The 21560-nt window shown below is 41.8% G+C and overlaps 1 protein-coding gene across 2 annotated transcripts; it reads right to left on the bottom strand.

The window, feature by feature from the left end:
- Nucleotides 1-564: 564 nt before the first annotated feature.
- On the bottom strand, nucleotides 565-21526 carry BROX (BRO1 domain and CAAX motif containing). Of its 2 annotated transcripts, none has more exons than XM_067292901.1 (13): nucleotides 21460-21526; nucleotides 19290-19420; nucleotides 15627-15733; nucleotides 13996-14092; nucleotides 12565-12660; nucleotides 11826-11898; nucleotides 11335-11440; nucleotides 10697-10786; nucleotides 9794-9879; nucleotides 8378-8459; nucleotides 7113-7263; nucleotides 5491-5650; nucleotides 565-5005 (listed from the first exon to the last, which is right to left on the bottom strand). In XM_067292901.1, exons 2-13 carry the CDS (start codon nucleotides 19388-19390, stop codon nucleotides 4919-4921), a joined length of 1236 nt encoding a protein of 411 aa, XP_067149002.1. In that variant the 5' UTR covers nucleotides 19391-19420; nucleotides 21460-21526; the 3' UTR covers nucleotides 565-4918. The 2 variants fall into 2 exon arrangements, with proteins under 2 accessions (XP_067149002.1, XP_013815064.1); XM_013959610.2 differs by lacking the exon at nucleotides 21460-21526 and adding an exon at nucleotides 20566-20821.
- Nucleotides 21527-21560: the final 34 nt, after the last annotated feature.

Below are 21560 nucleotides of genomic sequence, written 5' to 3'. Positions count from 1 at the left end.
TTCAGAGGCTAAGTCATTAGTGTGTGTTTTACACAAAAAATTGAAAGAGCCAATGCTGCCTCTGAAAATGAAAAATCATGTTTATCATGTTTCCTACTAACCTATTTGCCATCTGCTGGCAGTTTAGAGAAGTGTCCAGCAATCTGCATTTGCCAAATGACCCTTTAATGTAGTATACTGAATATCCCGCAACGGCACAGAACTTTGCAAGCACTCCGATTTTGCATTGGCACACAAAAAACAAGCCTTAAAAAGAAAAAGCCCAAAACAAAAAAACCCCGAAGTCTGGAAATTCCACCTTCTCTCTTCCTGCCACATAACTTCATGTGCATAATTGTAGCTACTAACTTGCTTCCTTATGTACCCAAATCACATAACTGTGTGAACTGTGTAACTGTCACACAACTGTGACTTGCTTAGTTAAACCCTCCTTTAGACATACTCCAAGCATAAAGTGTTCTCTTTTCATTACTATATTTGAATTAAATTGGAGAAAGTAACATTCGACACAGACTCATATTATTTCTGCTAAAAATTTTAAATAATGAAACAAAAAATAACACATTGATTGCTTATTTTTATTTTAAATAGTATTCTGAAACTGGTGGTTATATACAAATTTTCAAACTATCAAACCTAAGACTGCATGGTGACTGTCTTCATAAAATAAGGCTGTTTGAATGGAATAAACCATGGTGAGATTGACCAATTAATTAATCAGAGTATACACTTGCTTGAAACACTAGTTTGTAACCCATAAAGACGCCAGCGCCAAACAAGGTGGGCCTTACTACACAAAAAGCTGATCAAGAGCCCCCTCTGTTGCTGAGTGACATTTGTTGGAAAAGTGTCTCCAGTGGGGAATGATCTGAGCAAATCTATGATCTGTTGTGGAAGGGCAGCAATGCTGCACACTCAGGATCTGGAAACAGAACCCCACTACAGGGGTCTTCCATGCCAGACAGTCATTTTCAATGGGTTTTATTCCTCCCTTAATTGGGCCAGTCTAAAAAAACCCCATCTAGCTCACACTGCTTTGTTAATTTGGCAATAATGATCTCTAGAGACAGATTTTTAGGGATAAGTAATAAGCATAAACAGGATTGATGTTAATGCTGAAGCTTCGGTTTCAGATGCTAGGCATAGGAACGAGACGAAATATTATATATGATCCCCCAGCCAGTAGAGATAAACTTAGCTTTTCTTAATTGACATGGAAAACAGATGAATTACTGTCTCATGTTCCCTCTGTACTGAAGATAGAGATATGCTTCATAAGTTCATTTTATACATAGACAATTAAAAATACATTTTAGTAATGTTTCCCATAAAAATTGTACCAATACCACAGTACTGAAATCAGCGCAACAAAATTAAAAAGACAGGAAGGAATATTTACAAACACATTGTATTGTACTGAAATTGCAAGATTAGAAATTTCTAAAGTGCAAAGTTGGCTATATTCTACACAGATACAGGTATTTTTTCTTGCTTATACTATGAACCAATACCATCATTACAGACACACCACATATTCATGCTGAACATTCAAGTGACCAAATGTTATCCTTAGGCTGACAAGCAAAACTCCCCACTGGATCCAGTGGCAGGCAGGCATTGGCATCCAAGGGCTAAATTCAGTCCTTCGGTTCTAGGAGTGTCACACACCAGATGGAGATTAACTGCTGTAAACCCAGGAACATGAAGCATCAAGAAGTGTAAAGGTCTCAAAGTCTAATTCTTAGAGAACTTAATGATTTGCTTTTTAGTATACTAAGATGATCAGTGCGTTTTTAAAAGCACAAAAATAGAGGGCCCAATGCTCAGTATTTTATTCAGCAGCAGTTTTGTCCTAGTTCAGACTGAGCACAAGTTTTTAAGACATTATTATATGAATGACATCTGCAGGTTTAGCCATCAGAGCCTCTAAACCCAGAGACAGGCCACAAAAATGGGCTCTTGCAGCATGAGGATATTAAAAAGTCAACATTCAAAATACATTATTAAAAAAAATTATTACAGGAAACCATAACAGAAGGAAAGTGGCTGCTAGGTTTCCAGATTAACTGAAACTCCCAGTCAAGTCACCTAAATTCCTCAGGCTATTGGACAGTTATTCTAAATATTATGTACAATAATTCTCACCACTTTCAAACAAAACCAAAGAGAAAAACTGCCTGTTGACTGACAGCATTCTATATATTTGCTTGGCAAAGCAAACAATCTCAGGTTCCTTATTCTTGGGCAAAACCCTTCAATGTTTGCCATAGGATTTTAAACTACAAGTAAACAAAGTTCGTCTTGAAAAGCAACATAAGTAAATTAGTTTGTTCCATTAGGCTATTTTTAAACTACTACATCATATTTACTGAAACAGCTATGGCATAAGAGGTTACACAGCTAGGCTTAAGTAATGCCATAATCTGACACAATCCAGTTGCTTATACCCAAAGCTATTTACAGGGAATTTGATTCAAACAAACCACTTGGTTTGAGAAAGCCTCCAAAGAATTAAAAATTGCAATTCCATAAAATAATCTTTTCTAAGATATTTTTTGGGAGTGATTTAGTCAAGATTTGCTCTTTTTATTTTAAGATACACATACACTGAAATACACCCATGGTGAAAAGCCTCACTGGAAATGAGTCCCAGCACACATGTGTGCATTAGCAAACAAAGGTGAGTCTGTGCCATAGTGTGTAGCAGATGGGAGGGAAAGTGAGGGGGAAGAAGGAAAACGGAATCTAGTGTGTTTAGAAAGAACCATTAAGTAGGTTGAGACCTATCAGCATTGACAGACACAGACTTCTGAAAAACAATGAGCAACTGACAATTCATGATTATGAAATCCAGTTAATCGAATCCTGATCCTTAAAGGGGTCAGGCTAAGCAGATGCAGATGACTACAGCTGTAATAAGTTTTTAAGGGTATTAAAATCTGTATTGGCAGAGTAGCTCCACACTCCATTCTGGCAAATCCTAAACTCAGTCTTTTAACTATGCAAGAAGCCTAAGAAGTCAACTGATCAAGTTATGAAGAGATCTGAGTAATTCTTCATCAAATACACCCCAGTCACCTCTTTCTGTATGCTGTGCAGTTGGAAGGAATGGACATAAATTTCTGATATAAATCTCTCTAGATACTTACTACCCACCACCCACATAAGCCCCTTCAAAACAGAAACTTGTTCTTCCAAAGTGATCCTCTGGATTTTGTACTTATTTTTAACGTGCAGAACTGGTTGAAAGAAAGATTTATCACTGGATGGAGTGAGTTTTGCATTTGATTCACCCATGGCAGTCAGCATTAAGATCCTCTTTGTCTTTTACAGCAATGAATTGTGTACTTTGGTCCAATATCCAAGGAAGTCTTGTGTTCACATTAACCCCCTCTATAGCTTTTGTTCCACAAGCCTTCAAGGAGCTACACACCTGGTAAGCTGGTCCAGTCCCACAAAAGATTTCAAACACAGAACCACTGAATTAGTGGTTCTTGCTTAGAAGAGCGAAAGGTGAACCAAACCAAACAGTACAATGCAAGGAATGTGTTCACAGTATCTGTCATGCTAAATGCATGTATCACCATGCTTTGTTTAAACAGGAACATTTTCAGGCTGTTCAGTTTCTTTCTCAGATAGAATGAAAGGCAGCAACTGGGACCTGGAGACTGCAAGGCTCTCACTTCAACACACACACCAGATATCATTCTTTTACATTTGCAACAAATCAGAAAACTTGTTGACATGGATGTTTTGGAGTGCTCAGTACTAAAGAATACTGTCAGGTTTTCCACAGTAGGAAGATATGGAAGAAGCAAGTTCTACAAAATACTTTCCTCCTCAGTCTTCTCTGGACTTGGCTTTCGGTAAATTCTCTTCATATGCAGCTGATTTCAGTGTGATACTGAGAAACTGTTTACATACGGTGTAAAGGAAATCTAGAGCTTTATGTCCCAATTGTGTCATTAGCTCTTCAGCTAAACTTTCCTACCTGTTCTCCTGATGGCTTCTTACAGACACTACCCAGATGGAAACAAAGCATCTTAATTACAACCCCATTATCTTATGCATGACAACTTCACGCATCCAAATTGAGCTTTTCTAGTGCCAGGGGATTTTAACCATCTGCAGCTCTCAACCTTTTAAAATCTTTCTAGATTCAAGAACTATGAATGAATGACACTGATGCATTACCTTTAAGAGCTTCCTCATTACTTGCTGCATCACTTTCAAATGCAATCTGATATTAAAGGATTTTAATTTAAGGACAGTCAAGCTAAAATACCTTACTGTAAACTCTGATAAAGGAACCCAAATCTATAAAGGAAAGAACAGAGTCCAATACTTTTAGAAGAATATAAACTGTGCTCCAATTATGCAGAACTTCAAGTTTTCCAAATTCTGTGAAAGTCCTGTGAAACACTGTACAAATGCTACATAACAAATCCAGCTTTTCTTCAGTCACTACAGTTAAGTGAATCAGAACATGACAGGGAGTTAAGCCTTTGGGACAAACCTAAATAAACATAACTGTTCATGCTCATATCTGTTCGTAGAATTTGACATTATGTAGCATATAATTTAATGGAAAATCCTCAAGTGTTACAGCCATGATTTTTCCTTTGCTATTTGTGGGTAGAAAACTAAACCCATAAAAAGAAACTCTCTAGAGGCACAATAGGGACATTTAAGCCCATTCATTCTATGATATTCCGCTAAAACCAAAAATAAGTCAAATATAAATACATTTCTTCCAGAAATCCACCACATTCTCAAGCAAGATAGACTCATACTAATAAAAACAAATTAAATTAGTATTCTAAATTAAAAAGAAGAATCAGAAAAAGGAGGATCAGAACTAAGAGCCCCGAAGTCCAATTCATATAGTTTTAAAGGGAATTCAAAGCACTTATGGCACTTAAGAAATCTGGCAGCCGCTGTCTTTTTGAGGCTTTATATCTGGTTCCTTCAGAGGTTTTACATCTTCATCTGGTTTCGGTTTAGCCTGCAAACAAAAAGAAAAAAGATTTAAAATACCACAAGTAAAAACCACTATGTCTGCCAAGTATTCATGTACTGCTAACTTTACATATGCTAATCTAATAGTCCCCTCTCTTCTCAAAGCTGAAGGCTTTGAACAAAGAGGGGGGAAAAAAGTCAAGTCTTCTCTATTTCAGTAACCTTAAATGGATCTCTTTTAAAAAGAAACTTTCTGTAGCATTCACTCCTGAAGCATCTCAGTATCTTACACACGTTACTGAATTTCCTCCTACTCAGGACTTGGTGACCCCATAACTTCCATATGCTGACAGTGCAACAAAGAGATTAACTGACTTGCCTCTTTGCACAGTGGAAGTCTGAACTCAGGTGGTAGCCTGATGTCTATGCCCTGCACTGAGCTGGGGAGCATGTCAGAAGAGCAAAATGGCAACTTTGTATTATACATACAATAAAGCTGATGGGAAAGAACAGTAAATAAGAGAATCTTACAGTGTCATCCTTTGGCCTCTTGGTGAGATCAAATGCAGCAAGTGTTTCAGGAGTCCAGTGTGCATTCAGGGCAGGAAATTCAAAAGGAACAGGCTCTACTAAGCCATAGTTTGCTTTCAGTTCCAGCTGGGGAGCCTCTGCTGGCACCTTTTGAAAATAACTGCAATAGAATATGGTAAGATGTTTTAAACACAGCACACTATATCTGCGGGTCTCATTTGCAATTCCAAAGGAAAACAGCCTGGCCTTTCACAGTGGCTACCATTGCTGCTCTCATTCCATGTCATTACGGCATCATCCGACATGCATTCTATCAACAAGCTTCACAAGAACAAAAGCAACTCCTCCTTGACATTGTTCCTCCCCAAATAACTAGTTGGGTTCTTTCCTATTTGATAACCATTCTTCCCAATGCTTCAATGAAAAGAGCAATTTTTGCCCCGCCCCAAAATCTTAAAAATCCAAATGAGGATTTAAAATACCTCCCAAAAAAGGTGAAGAGGCTGATACAGCTCTTTTCCTCTGCTACTGCAAAATCAGCTTTGGTATTCCAAAGTGCATAATAGTACCAACACTGCAACATCCATAAAGACTTGCTACAATACACAGCCTGAACGAGGATATAAATCTATCCTATTTGATAATAACTGAAAACTGACAATTACTGGTACACACTACCCTGCTTCCTGTGCTCCAGGCAGAGCTCTACGGCAGGCATATCTCTGAAGACATGCAAGGGTTACCTGGTTTCTCCTTCACATTTTGGTTCTAGAGGGACATGGATATGTTGAAATCTCCAGCATATTGCTGTTATAAGCTATGAACTATCAACAGTTATTGAAACCAAAGCAGAGTAGAGCATTTTTTTCCTTTCTTCAGTTTATCTTGATGTACCTGACAATCCTTTGTGTTTAGTCAATTCCCCTACTATACAGGTCTTTAAATATTGTAAAGGAGGAAATATTATCTATTATGGAATACTAAATCATAAGAGGAGAAGAGGAAAGAAGGAAATCAGCAAGAGAATTCTAAAGCTGAACTAATAATGCTATTTTAAACTGCTTCCAAACTCTTTTTGGAAGAGACAATAACTAAAGCATACCCTATTCACACTATTAGTTACGCTAGTAGAGCTCCTAGCACTCTAAGCATATTCTTTACTGATGGCACGACTGTGTTTCAACTTTCCTGCTAGCAAGGCACAATAAACTACTAGTCTTCTCCATTTCCCCTCTGTCCTCTTTGCCTGCTAGACCCCAGCAGCAGGGAAGAGGGCATTAGAGCAACACAGAAATCTCTGCAGGACTCTCTCTTGTGCAGAAGCAAAAAGAACAAAAAGGCAGATGACAGAAGGAAGAAGACAGCTTAACCTCTCCAGCATGTCAGTCCAACCTGCCCAGCTGAACTGGCATAGAACAGGGAGAGGGCAACAGTTAACACCAGACCGACAGTAAATCTGCTGAGAGGATGTCAAAGATAAATTTGCAATTCTGCAAATTACATGCTGTGCCTTAAAGGTGTATCAGAATTGGAGAGTAAAATTTACCATCCCATCCCAAAGCAAAAGCAAATGAGGTATTAACAATCCATACAGAGTACTATACCAACCAGGAATTACTCACATGAATCCATTCTCTCTCTGGCATTTTTCTAGAGTGTTCTTAATCAAACTTCCTAATTTCCTAAAGAAGAGATGTCCAGAAGGTTTGGCTGTAGTCCCAGGTCCTTTGGTTTCTCCATATTCTTTGCACAATGCTTCAGCCTTGGCAAAAACTTCACAAGAAAGCATTGTAATAAAAATCAGTTACATGAGTCTATTAAATGGCAGTTCTGATTTACAGTTGCTTTAGTTTTAAGAGATACCAGACTCCATTCAGGCTTCTTATTTCTTGGAAATAAAATAAACATGCTCAAGGGCAGCACCTCCAGCCAAGATTTACTGCATTCAAAAAGTGACTATGAACAAAAAAAAAAGATAAGCTTTCTGGGTAGGGAGAAGGGAAGAATTCTTATTTGTGGGGCAAAATATATGAGTAAGCCTAAAAACTCTGGAACACAGTAGGAAACACGAGTGGGTATGAAGGTGTCTGTGCAGTGTTGATACCCAAAAATAAACAGTAGTACAATAAGGGGTGGGGAAAGAGGCACTTTTCTCTGAACAGAAGGCACAGTAAAAAAAAACAAGATTTGTTTTATGGAAAGTAATCCAATTTAATTTATGCTTTCATTCCATTTTTCCCTTATCTACTTTTGAAATTGATATTAAAACTTTCAAGTTAGATGATTTGAATGTTTTTATTTGTTGTGGTAAAGTAACGCAGTGCAGGCCACTGGGATACAACAAAAGTCACCCCTCTTTAGGCAAGACAGTTTGAGCAGTATCTTTGCATATAAGCAATACCTTTGAAGAGAAAAGGATGGGGGAAAGACCCTGAATTACTGTAACAACTCTAGTTAGCTCCCCTAATCTGCCTTCCAAAGGAACAGAAAGGACAGAAAGCATCAAAATCTGTTTAAAAAAAAAAAAAGCTTTGAGAGGAATCATAGTGTATTTTTACTATTTAATGCATGATACTGCAACTTTGTGATTTGGAGGTTGCTGTAACTTAACACACAGACCAGAAAATACAATGACCAGACAACTGTTTTTTAAATGGTAATGTAGACGGCTCAAAGCCAGTCTTCATAGGCTGAGAAGGAAAGTTGAAATTTTCTGCAGCCCCATTATGAAAGACAGTCTTCAGTAAGACAGACCTAAAACAAAATATACTGCCTCTGTTCAAAACTGTGCTGGATTTTCACCAGGAAAGCAAACACCACACAATACAGCAAAATAAAACACACGTGTCATCATCGCACCCCGCAATCCATTCTCAATCACACTTACATTTTTCTGATTCCTGTAGAGATCTGATTGCTTCCCCACACTTATCACTGGTCAGCAAAGTCTGACCATGGTAACAGTATGCCTAATGAGAGAGGACAACATCATTATCAGTATCACTGGGCACTTCCCACACCAGTTAACTTCTGCTCTTCCTTCCTTCCATCAGAGCTGCATCTCTTTGAAGCTGTCATCACCTGCAGAAAGCTGACAATTTGGGAAGGCAAGTCAAAGCAGCACTCACCAATGACTGAGCACATTTACGCTGAACAATGCAGCTCAGCATACCTATTAGACCTAAGCTAGGCCTAAAGCAAGCTGTCGCAGGTCTGGATGTAGTTTAGTCAACAGCAACTTGGAGCTTCAGGAGGGCTATTTTACCAAAAGCAGTAGTACGTAGCCTAATTCTCTCCACTGCATCAGTGTGTAGCATTAAATCCCACCAGCAGAAAGATGATGAACCCCAGTCAAGTTTACAAAAGTGAAGACTAAAAACTAAACCACCTGAATACTCAATAACTGAGACTGCAACCAACATCACATAATCTAGAAGAGATGAAGGATTCTACTGCCTGTTTGAGATATTTTGCCATAGTCCAAATAACTTTTGCACCCAAAAAACTCCCATTCCAGCAAACTCATGCTTAAAGATAGTACTGTATTCTGCTGAGAACTGAACAGCCTCTTTTCTATTATTAGGAGATACTGAGTTTAAATTACTTAAGTACCAAATTCTGTAAGCACAGAAATATTCCCATGAACTAATGCATACGTTCCTGGCTATACCATCAGAAGAGACATGAAAATATTACCTAACCTGCCATAGCCCATTTTATACAAATTAGGTACTTCAAAAAAAGTACCACAGCTCTGACTCTCCCTCACCTCTCATGCTTGCTAAAAAACATGCAGCTTTTAGATACAGTTTTAAAGCAAGATAAAGATGACTTGCACTGTAAAAAAGCCTGAAACTAAACAGTTAAAAAGAGCCAGATCATAGGTTCTGACATAAACAGCAAGTCCAGTAGCGGATGATCCCTAAAGTGCCACTACACTTGCTAAGAGATCAGTCACACAAAAGGGACAGGACCTGGAATGGCAACAAACATTATTTGATGCGGTTTCATTCAGAGCTTTAGAAAAGATGATCATCTCTGAATTATGTCTAGAATCAGATTGTGATACAGATAATGGAAGATAAGTATTATGCTCAACCTGACCTGATTCACTTAGAGATAAGTGATGGCAATAAATTCTATATAGCAGGAATTTCACCTGGCTCAATAAAAACACTTCAAATGCCATTGACACTGCAGAGTATCTCTTCACAGCATGATAACAAGGTCAAGACAATACTCATCCCCCATTCCCTGTCTAGACAACATTAAAAACTGTGAGCAATGTCAACCCAGTACTTACATAGGCCATATAGAAACAGGTCTTCAAGTTTAAGTACTTCCTCCATTTACCTACATAGGTTGGATCCAAACTGGATAATGTTTGATCTATGAACAGGTAAGCAACATTACTCTTTAAGACATTTGGAAACATAAAAATCCTGTATAAACTCAAAGAGCAGAATTCTTAAAGTCAGCAATGGATCTTAACTACAAAGTGGTTAGAAACAAGTGACAAAAATGATTCCTGCAAAGGCACAGAGAAACCATGAAAAAAACAAGTATGCAGTTCATTGAGCTATCATGCAGTTGCTCCTAGAACCCCTGGAAATGCTGTCCACTAAGCCTGGAAGGCTAATTTTCCTAAATACTTTTAGGCAGCATTTCCAAGTTTGTTCCTAGCTTAATTTCAAGTAGTGACCTAAAAAAGTCTATGTTTGTTACAGTATTCCATCTCCCATACTGACTCCTGCATTTTTGCCCTTTTCTGACTCGCCTCAGTAAGCCCACAGATCAACTTTCTTATTTGGAAGGATGTACATAATTAACCTGCTGCACGCTTTACAGTCTGCATCATACTCTGCTTGCCAAAGAGAGCTGAACATGCTCTGTTTACATCAACCATTTGTTTGCTGGCAAGACCTGCTATTACATATCTCAAGACATTACTCTGTCTTCTAGCTCCTCTCACCAGCATTTCCTACTAGTAGCTACAGAAAAAGATGCCTACAAAAAAATAAGGCCTTATCAAAATATATCTGTCACATTGGTAACTGAAGCCTTGAACACACTAAATAGAAACTAAACATGCAAAGCGTATCCACTGAGAAACAGCATTAATACCACAATTGATGGGCGGGTGAAGTATGTCTGCTGGCAAGAATGCATAAACCAGGTCACTAAGGATACAAAACAAGACACTTACCAGCTTTTTGGTAGAAGTTAGCTGTTTCATAAGCAAGAGCAGCTATTAAACCTGGATTATGTTTCAACTCAATAGCCCGGGCAATTGTCACTGAAAGAAAATCCGACACCACAGTACTAAAGTCTAATTGAAAATGTCTCAACAAACCTAGAAAAGCTATTTAGCATTTTAACACCCCTGCATAAGCAGAAAACAAGTATTATATTCTCACAAGTCAAACAGACTACAGAATGAAGACAGACTGTTACTTGAATAGGATGATTCCAAATTAATAGAAAAACTGAAAGAAGATTAACCAGAAGACTAACAGAAGCACCAAATATTTTTAAGTAAATGAACTGGAATTTATGTTAGGTAAGAATGGTGTTGGAGAGACTGCATGAAAGGAAAAAAGGAGGGGGGAGGATTGTCACAAACAAGTTCTTCAAAACTGGTCAAATTTGTAATATCAGACTGATCTTTGGTGTTTCCTCCTCCTATAACGGGAAGTTTCTTTGGAAACAACCCTCCCCACTAAGCCACAGTACTTCAGGAGAAAACTATCATCGCTACCAAGTGGACTTCATGAGACATCAAAGAAACCCACAGATATAGACTGTCACTTCCCACCCCCAACAAACATGCATATTTAAAGATACCTTCTTGAGCTTCAGCTTGGCACTGTATGATGTAAGAGTCTATAAGTCGAGCTTCTAAATCTCTTCCCTTTTCTACAGGTGTAATCAATTTTGGAATATGACTTTCCTAAGTATAAAGCAAGTCTCAAAGTTAGTTAAGCTTAGTATCACTATCGCTAATTCAAAGCAAGTCCCTAAATGGGGAATATTTGATGCTTTTCCTAAATGGATGCAACGCTGAGTGAGGATCACAAGATGCCTGGCTACATTGTTGCACATGCTACTGCCCAGACTTGATTACTACTCCACTGCCACTGAGAAAGAGCAGCAGAAACTGAGTGGTAGCACAACAAAGTAATACCCTTTTCTTTTCTGTATCATTCAGAGAGTAGGAGGTGTTTGTTCAAATATTCTCTAACTTCATCAGAAAAGCAAAGTCCTTCTAAGACAAGAAGCCAAGTACTCTAATCAGAGACAACTTAGGGAACAGACAGCAAAGAAAATTTTTCTACCTTCAAATGCTTAAAAATCCCAGCTGCTATCTTCAGGCTTCTGTGAACATCTTTCGCTTCATCTTCTGTTATACTAAGAAAGGGCAGAACACAGAATGAATCACAGAAATGTTGGTTGGAAAGGACCTCTGATGTCATTTAGTCCCACCTCCTGCTTGGAGCTGGACTATTGCCAAAAGTAGAACTGGTCAGCTATGGCCTTGTCTAGCTGAATCTTGGTGTCTTGCAAGAACAGAGAGCCCACAGTCCCTCTGAGTAACCTATGCAGTGCTACCTTTCTGGTGAAGAAGTTTCTTGTAACACCCAATCACTAAATAAACAAATGAAACTAATTTGGGGAAAAAAAAGTAACACCTTGTACTGACTTTCAACTGAAAGGGAGCCTCAGTGTTAAAAGCCAAGAGCTTTAGAAACCTGTAGGGTTAAGAGGCAGCAGAGCTGTGATTTTGGGAATTCAAATCTTGGAACTAGACATCTAGAGTAGGACTGATGAAGAGTTTATTTACAGCTAATGCTTTCCCTATATCACAGTCATATAGTATTAATACACTGTTCATAGATGCAAGGAGGGATTGAGGTGCACTTGGACATTAAAGCACATGAATGAAGGCCAGCTGCCTCCTTGGAACTTATAGCTGTGTCTGTTGGACATATGCTACAGCAGTCAAAACTCAGAACCTACTAAATTTTTCATGGAATATTGCTGCAACGGAATTACTAAGAAAAGAAAAACACTTACTCTTCTTTTCCAGCGAGTCTTGATGCATATTTTGTGTACCACAGAGCTACATTAAATCCCATGGAAACCAGTTCAAACACTGCATCCTGCTGGGAACTAAAGAAAGAGACAGAAATCCCAAAACAACCTCCAAACAATTTAATGCTTTCCATTTTGTTCTGACAAATTCTCTTTTAGAATTCTGCAGCATAAGTTGGCATTTCTCTCTGTAAAATAGTTTTAATTTAAGAAGTCAATAATTTCCAATTCAGAACTTCCTATTTGTTGAAATGACTAAAAGAGACTTCAGTTTTTGCTTACTCCCTCCAAGAGCTCATAATTATAATTTCCCATATTCAAATGCCTACCCTTCACATTTGGGAACTTTTATTTTAAAACAGTAACTTGAGATTTGTTTAGCTTTGGGTGTGGCTGACATTTTTCCATCTTTTTTTTTTTTTTAATTGCACATTTTGTGGAAAGCCTCACTCTGGAATGCCTACTTTAAAGTTGTAGCTGCTAAGTTCATTCTACATTCATTGCTACATCTCTCAAAACGTATTTTATTGCAAGCATGTATATAACTGCAGTCAAATGGCATGTATAAATAGCAGGACATTTCAGAAGTTAAAAACATGCTTGTTCTTTGAAAAGAGTTAACTTGCCATCACAAGCTCAGTGTAGCTTAGAAACTAAACATCTTTAAAACGAAAGGTGTGAGTGTGGGAGAAATAATGTTGGCACAAGAACAAACGGGTACAACCGTGAGAAAATTAAGAGAGAATCCTAATCAATATATTGTCTTTCAAGGGGAATAAAAGCTGTAAGGGAATTGAACACTACTTCTAGATAACATTTGAAAAATCTGTAAGTGTAATTATACAATGGGATCATCAACAATAGCCAACAGGCGACTGAATAATCCAGGAGGTTCTTTCCAGATCAATATTCCTATTTAAAACAAAAACTTTGTTTGCAGCTTCCACATCTACTAGGAGTTTTAGAGAACAGGAGCAAAAAAATCAGACTCGGAGCAACATGTGGACTTCAGAAAAGTCAGAACACACTAATCAAGCAACAGGGCCAAATGAAAGAGTCAGTTTTAAACAGCAGTAATCTATACTATCACATTTAATTCACAAATACTCTCAAAGCTCTTTTTTTGTACTCCTCTAGCTAACTGTACATATAATTTGTAGAAGGATTCACTGTGTTTTAGTTGATCCATCATGTAACTGCATTATCACAAATAAGGCAACACATGCTTCAGAACATTCAGCACAGAAGAGTACAGCAATTATTAAAAACATAAAGCAACAAGCTTTTGGAAACTACCGTGTGGCCAAAATTTTGCTACACTTAAGTTTTCCCTCACACACCAGCTGGCACAGGTGCATGTAACAGACCAAAAGAAAATATCTGCGTACCCTGTAATGGTGGAAGCACACATACCTTGGAACTTGTCCTTGTAATGTGTCTGTCCATTTGAAATTCTGAATATATCGCAACTTGCATTCCTGGGAAGAGTCATCCAGTGAAATAATAAAACCTATAAAATAAAACATGTACCAAAAGGCAATCTCAAAATGAGAAACAGAAACAAGTAATGAAAGGAATGGGGACCAATGAGAATACAGATATAGATAAAGGAATGTTTTTGCTGTAGAGCTTAAAGATCTGTGTTATTTCCCGAGGCTTTTATTCCTCAATATCTTGAGAACAAGGCTTGCAACAAGACAAAATAGCTAGCATAAGAAACTCCTTGCCCAGTAGCTTATCAGTTCAATCCTGTGAGTTGTGATTGTTCAAGGAAAATCTTGCAGATGTCTGCACGCCCCCATATGGTGACTAGTGGGGATTTTGGCTGGCCCAGGTACTGGATGGCTGGGGCTACTCAAGGTGAGTCCATGACTGTCCCTGCTACTACAGTGGTGACAGGGGAATTTCAGGAGAAACTGCTTGGTCAACAGGGAGAGGAAAAAGGGCTTGTAAGCAAGGACTCGCTTAGAGGTCAGCTATTTTATCTCAAGGGCTGCAGGAAACTGATTCTTTATAGCCAGCTGCTCAGAAAGGGACAGTGAGCAGGAAGGAGCTCTTCCTACGGGATGTACAAATGCTAGCATATGCAGACCCAAGGAGGAATTTTCTTGCGTGAAAACTGGCTTACGCCTGCTAGCATTTTACAGAGTTCAAAAATTCAAGACTTGCAACAGTAGCCATTTAGGCTACAACGCTAGATGTTGTCAGATGTTCAGAAAGAGAGAATAGTTGTTTCTTCCACATGAAGAAGATTTTAGCGACCAATTATGGTGCTTTCTTGAAGACACTCTTCAAATCTTGTCTGCAGCAACTTGGACTGTTATCTTACCTTTATCTAGAATGTCTAATTAGCTTACACCCTCCTAGAGACTAAGTGTGCTACAGCAACTTGAACTGTTTCACTTGCCACAAAGTGGAAACAAAACAAAACAAAACACTTTGTTTTCATGAATCAGCTGATTTCTGACAACTCTCAATCTTAAGTAACTTGTCCAAGTATCTGACTGCAAAGAGGAGGTTATCAAAATATTGGTAGGAGGAAGGTTTCAAGGAAATGCATCTGAGCCATCATAGGTGACCATTTACTGAAAATGTAGATACTACAGTAACAAGAAGCTATATATGCACCTAAGATAAGCAACAGAAGTGTAAACCGGCAAGGAGTCTATTATCTAGCTTTAGACAAATCAGGAGTTTACACTAAAGAACGACCCCTATCGACTAAGTAATAGATTCAATTTATTCTAAAGGAGCAATTCAGTACAACAGTCTCCAGCAGAAAGCTGAGTGAGGTTAAAAACAAGAGGACAGGACTGCCAACACCTGGTACTGGCAGGTCACAAAGGATACTGAAACCTGTAGAAAGGGCCTGGTGAGCGCTCATGATTGGTAACAAGCAGGGAACCCACAAAGATACTTGTCTTCCTAAGAAGCACAGAGCTTCTTTATATAAGATTAGTACAACATATACTCTTAGCAGTGTCATTAAAACTCAAATTATATGAAAGACCTCTTGACTTATCAGCAGTTTTGCATGTTCCTACCTTGCAAGAGTGAGAAGTACAAGTCAGTTGCATTCTTCATCATTTCTGGATTACAACTCAGGTCAGTAAACAGCTCCAACAGTCGTGTTCGAGATAATCTTAAATCACTGTACGGAGGGAAAAAAAAGGAAGAAAAAGGAAACCAAGAAACTCTACACCAAAATATTCTATTAAAAAAAAATGTACCCACCCATGCATACCATCATAGCTTGCTCTTTTAGCTAAGAAAGTGAAGCTGGTGTTCAGCTTAGCTATCTTAACACAAGGAGAGGTACTTTAGTTACGTAGGTGACTCTGGTGGTCAAGGGTCTGGGAGTCCAGGTAATTTTCTCCTCAATCCTGCCAGTGAGGGGGAAGGATGGGAGGAGGAGGAGACAGATTTTCTAAGTTAACAACTGGCTGCGCCGCTGGTCTTGGCAACAGGGTTTTGGTTTCTACTATCATGGGACCCTGTTTGAAGATCAACAACTCATGAGGAGAGATGGGATCCACCTCACTAAGTTGGGCACATGTGCCTTTGCCAACAGGTTGGCCAACCTGGTAAGGAGGGCTTTAAACTAGGAAAGATGCAGGAAGGGGAGAGTTATAGTGACAGGGTAGTTGGCACTGTTGTGGGTGTTTACTACAGGCCACCTGATCAGGAAGAGGAAGTCGATGAGGCCTTCTACAGACAGCTGGAAGTAGCCTCACGATCCCAGGCCCTGGTTCTTGTGGGGGACTTCAACCACCCTGATATCTGCTGGAAAGACAACACAGCTAGGCACAAACAGTCCAGGAGGTTCCTGCAGAGCACTGGTGACAACTTCTTGACATAGGTGGTGGAGGAGCCAACAAGGAGAGGTGTGCTGCTGAACGTTGTACTAACAAACAAAGAAGGACTGGTGGAAGATGTGAAGGTTGGGGGCAGCCTTGGCTGCAGTGACCATGGGATGGTGGAATTCAGGATCCTGCGTGGAGGAAGCAGGGCAATAAGTAGGATTGCAACCCTGGACTTCAGGAGAGCAAAATTTGGCCTCTTCAGGGACCTACTTGGAGGAACCCCATGGGTTAGGGCCCTAAAAGGAAGGGGGGTCCAAGACAGATGGTTAATATTCAAGGATCACCTTCTGCAAGCTCAAGATCAGTGCATCCCTATGAGTAGGAAGTCAAGCAAAGGGGGCAGGAGACCTGCGTGGATGAGCAAGGAGCTCCTGGCAAAAGTCAACCAGAAGAAGGAAGTATACAGAACGTGGAAAAGGGGACAGGCCACTTGGGAGGAATATAGGAACGTTGTCAGAGTATGCAGGGATGCAACGGGGAAGGCTAAGGCCCGTTTGGAATTAAATCTGGCAAGGGATGTCAAGGACAACAAGAAGGGCTTCTTCAAATACATCAGTATTCATCAGTATTCTCAGGAATCCGAGACCCTGGAGACAAGAGAGAGAGTCTGGAGAAAGGAAGACTTTCCCTTGGTCGAGGAGGATCGGATTAGAGATCATTTAGGCAAACTTGACACCCACATGGGCCCCGATGGGATGCACCCACGAATGCTGAGGAAGCTGGCGGATGTTATTGCTAGGCCACTCTCCATCATCTTTGAAAGGTCATGGAGAACAGGAGAGGTGCCTGAGGACTGGAAGAAAGCCAATGTCACCCCAGTCTTCAAAAAGGGCAAGAAGGAGGACCTGGGAAACTACAGGCCAGTCAGCTTCACCTCCATCCCTGGAAAGGGGATGGAGCAGCTCATCCTGGAGGTCATCTCTAAGCATGTGGAGGAAAAGAAGGTGATCAGGAGTAGTCAGCATGGCTTCGCCAAGGGGAAATCATGCCTAACCAATCTGATAGCCTTCTATGATGGAATGACTGCCTGGGTAGATGAGGGGAGAGCAGTGGATGTTGTCTACCTTGACTTCAGCAAGGCTTTTGACACTGTCTCCCATAACATCCTCATAGACAAGCTCAGGAAGTGTGGGTTAGATGAGTGGACAGTGAGGTGGATTGAGAACTGGCTGAATGGCAGAGCTCAGAGAGTTGTGATCAGCGGCACAGTCTAGTTGGAGGCCTGTAGCTAGCGGTGTCCCCCAGGGGTCAGTACTGCGTCCAGTCTTGTTCAACTTCTTCATCAATGACCTGGATGAAGGCACGGAGTGCACCCTCAGCAAGTTTGCTGATGATACAAAACTGGGAGGAGTGGCTGATACCCCAGAGGGCTGTGCTGCCATTCAGAGAGACCTGGACAGGCTGGAGAGGTGGGCGGAGAGGAACCTCATGAAGTTCAACAAAGGCAAGTGCAGGGTCCTGCACCTGGGGAGGAATAACCCCATGCACCAGTACAGGCTGGGGGCTGACCTGCTGGAAAGCAGCTCTGCGGAGAAGGACCTGGGAGTGCTGGTGGACACCAACTTAAGCACGAGGCAGCAATGTGCCCTTGTGGCCAAGAAGGCCAATGGGATCCTGGGGTGCATCAGGAAGAGTGTTGCCAGCAGGTCGAGGGAGGTGATCCTCCCCCTCTACTCAGCCCTGGTGAGGCCACATCTGGAGTACTGCGTCCAGTTCTGGGCTCCCCAGTATGAGAGAGACATGGCACTACTGGAGCAAGTCCAGTGAAGGGCTACAAAGATGATTAGGGGACTGGAACATCTCTCTTATGAGGAAAGGCTGAGAGAGCTGGGCCTGTTTAGCCTAGAGAAGAGAAGGCTGAGAGGGGATCTTATCAACGTGTACAAGTATCTGAAGGGAGGGTGTCAAGAGGATGGGACAAGACTCTTTTCAGTGGTGCCCACTGACAGAGCAAGAGGCAATGGATACAAACTGAAACACAGGAAGTTCCATCTGAATATGAAGAAAAACTTCTTTACTGTGAGGGTGACAGAGCACTGGAACAGGTTGCCCTGAGAGGCTGTGGAGTCTCCTTCTCTGGAGATATTCAAAACCCATCTGTACATGATCCTGTGCAACATGCTCTAGGTGACCCTGCTTGAGCAGAAAGGTTGGACTAGATGATCTCCAGAGGTCCCTTTCAACCTCAACCACTCTGTGATTCTGTGATACTTAGCAAGAAGCTAATAAACATAGAAAAATCTTCCTATCTCCTCTGAATACATAAGACTGTCCAAAATGGTCTGTACTTTAAACCAAAGAATCAGATAGCAACAGATAACCACTACACACTATCAATTTCTTGTTCAAACACAGACTAAAAAGAGATATTTCTTTATCCACAAAGAGGTTGGGTGCAGGGGAAGGGAAGAGAAGTAACAAGCAGAAATATTCTTCAATGTTAGAATGGGATGAGCACACGAATAAATAAGAACAGATCTGCAAAATAAACTGAGATCTCTTTTCATTATATTCCTGTCTACAATAGAACACTCATGCCTTATTCACTTATGGAAATTACTTAAAATAATCCTTTTGCAGAAGAGTGCACAGTCATCAGAGACACAATGAAATGTTTAGTCTTTTGCCTCTGAGTTATTATAATAGGCCTTGCTATACAGTAAAAGACTTGAAAACTGGATAATTCATTCTTTGTAATGAACTGCTCAATGCTATCAGTGTTTTATTGTCTTCCAGCCTACACATTTCTAGTATCTTCAGAACAAAAATTTATGAGTAACCATCACTTGCCAAGATGTCCTCTAAACTGTGAGAGACAGACTGAAGTTGATCACAAGCACTTACTTGCAAATCTTTGTTGCACCAGGAGTGGTAGCTACCCCATAAAAATTGAAGGAAACAGGAGCTGTAGCCTTCAAAGGGTTGCGATGAAACCAGTGGGTCATTTTCTTTCTGTAGTGTTGATTATGCCAAATCTAAAGAACGGAAGGAAATGATTAGCTCTAGTGACAGGTAAAACTGAGGTGCTGTATGTGTCATGCTTGTCAGCTCAGAAAAACACATTCAAAATGTAAACAGTTAGAAAAGAAATGAATTTGCAAAATTTTACAAATAATTACAAGGAAGAGATTACTTGAACTTGAAGCACTAAGCTTTCATAGACTTTGTCTTCATCATCCACACACTTAGTATTACAACTTCATTTTGTTGAAATACATAATTTTTCTGAAACAAAGTAGGGTAGATATATTACTGCATATTTTCTTACTCAAAAGAACAATTATTAGCTCTTCTATGAGGTCATATATTTCACATCTTAAGTTACAGGTACATCTCAATTTGTTGAAGTCATTATGATGTGCCTGGTCAAACTATTACTAGCTTTTATTGTGCCATTATGAATATAAAAGAAACCAAGCTGCCATTACATAGTAAACAATGCTGTAAACATGGATATGGTTACGTACATGCAACAGATCGGGAAATTTGGTAGAGTACAGCTAAAATGGATTATTTTCTATTCTTTCATTTCAATTTCAGATAACATATATAATGTAAGCATTCCTATGAGATGCTTTTACAAGCTTTTCCCAGTGGTGAACTGTGGGAGGATGAGGTATCATGGGCATAAGCTAAAACAAGGGAGGTTTGCACTGGATAAAAGGAGAAACTTTTTCACCACAAGGACAGTCAGGCAGTGGAACAAGTTGTCCTAAGAGGTAATGCAGTCTCCATCCTCAAAGTTTTTCAAGACGCAACTGGAAAAGCCCTGAGCAACCTGGTCTGACCTCATAGCTGATCCTGCTTCAAGCAAGAGGTTGGACTGGAGAACTCCTAAGGTCCCTTCCAACATGAATTATCCTACGATCTTTCTTGAATCTGTAAATTCATCATCATAAACACTGTGCAGCTTAGCTGAAAGAAGCAGATCTGCCAAAGTAGCTATCCCTTACTGTATTCAAGGTCACTGACCAGCACTTTGTGACTGACCTCTCTATAACCTCAATAACTATCAATGAATCTTTCATCCACCTGCACAGCAACTCGGTTTAACAGCGGACAGACGCTAAGACAACCTTCAGGCTCATTCAAGGCAACAGACAGTTTGACAGGTGCTTACCGAGAGAACACTTCTGGGCAACTTTTATCACCTGAACCGTCTTTTGCTCCCTGCAGGTGACAACTCGGCAGTTTTTACTCGACGGGGGGGGAGACACTGATCGAGACAGGTTGCGACTCCGGCCCACCTTGCTGCCCGGCCTCCCCGGCCGGTCCGGGCCTGGCCGCCTTCCCCAGGCCGCTTCCACACAGCAGCAGCACCGTTACCTCGCCGAAGGCCCCGGGCAGCCGCCGCGGGCTAACGGCGCCCCGGCACCTGCCCGAGCACGCGGCGGCGCGGCGCGGCTCCCGGCGGCGCGAGTCCCGCTGAGTCCCGGCGGCCCCGGCAGCAGCCGCGCTCCCCCCGGCCGCCCCGGCCCAGTCCAGCCCGCCGCCCGCACAGGCCCCGCCCCGGCGCTTCCGCCCGCGGCCGCTTCCGCCCCTGCCCTGCCCCGGCCGCGCGCTGCCGTTGGTGCGTCAGGCAGCCCCCCGCCGCAGGCGGCGCGAGTGCAGAGCGGATGTCATCGTTCCGCGCGGTACGGCCGGCCGATCGCATCGATCCCGCCGGTTGTCCCGGCCCCCCCCCGCGCCCGCCGCCCTCCCGCACCCCGGCGGCAGCGAGGCGGCGCGGCTGCCCCCAGGCCGCCTGCGCCAGGCGCGAGTGGGCGGCGAGCCCGGGCAAGGCCGAGCTCCCCCTGTCCGGCACTGCCGTGCCCCTGGCGCACGGGCGCTGCCCCGGCTCCGGCCCTGCCCGCCGCGGCGACGCCCCGGGCCCGGGAAGCGCCCGGGGAGGCCCCACCAGGCCCCGCGGCCCCCCCGCACCACGCACGGGGACGGGACGGGCTCCGTGGAGAGCAGGGGCTCGCCGCGGCCCGGCGGCCGCCCCGCCCGGCTGCACAGGGGCGCCGCTACTCACCGGGCACGGGCGAGCTTCCGCGGCGGTACCGCCGGCCGGGAGCAGGGGAAGAAGCCAAGCGGTGCCGCCCGGCCGCCGCCGCCGAGGCCTGCAGGGAGCGC

This window comes from Apteryx mantelli, chromosome 3, assembly GCF_036417845.1.
Source record: "Apteryx mantelli isolate bAptMan1 chromosome 3, bAptMan1.hap1, whole genome shotgun sequence".
Lineage (NCBI taxonomy): Eukaryota > Metazoa > Chordata > Aves > Apterygiformes > Apterygidae > Apteryx > Apteryx mantelli.
The sequence above is the reverse complement of the archived record's forward strand: the minus strand, read 5'-3'. Positions and strand labels throughout refer to the sequence as shown.

What these genes read in the sequence shown, in the direction of transcription:
- BROX (XM_067292901.1), bottom strand. Translation starts at nt 19,390, where the DNA reads ATGACCCACTGGTTTCATCGCAACCCTTTGAAGGCTACAGCTCCTGTT. An exon ending in TTACAAGGACAAGTTCCAAG is followed by an intron (nt 12,661 to 13,995) that starts GTATGTGTGCTT and finishes CTCTTTCTTTAG; the next exon opens with TTCCCAGCAGGATGCAGTGT. An exon ending in AGAGGCCAAAGGATGACACT is followed by an intron (nt 5,006 to 5,490) that starts GTAAGATTCTCT and finishes TTTTGTTTGCAG; the next exon opens with GCTAAACCGAAACCAGATGA.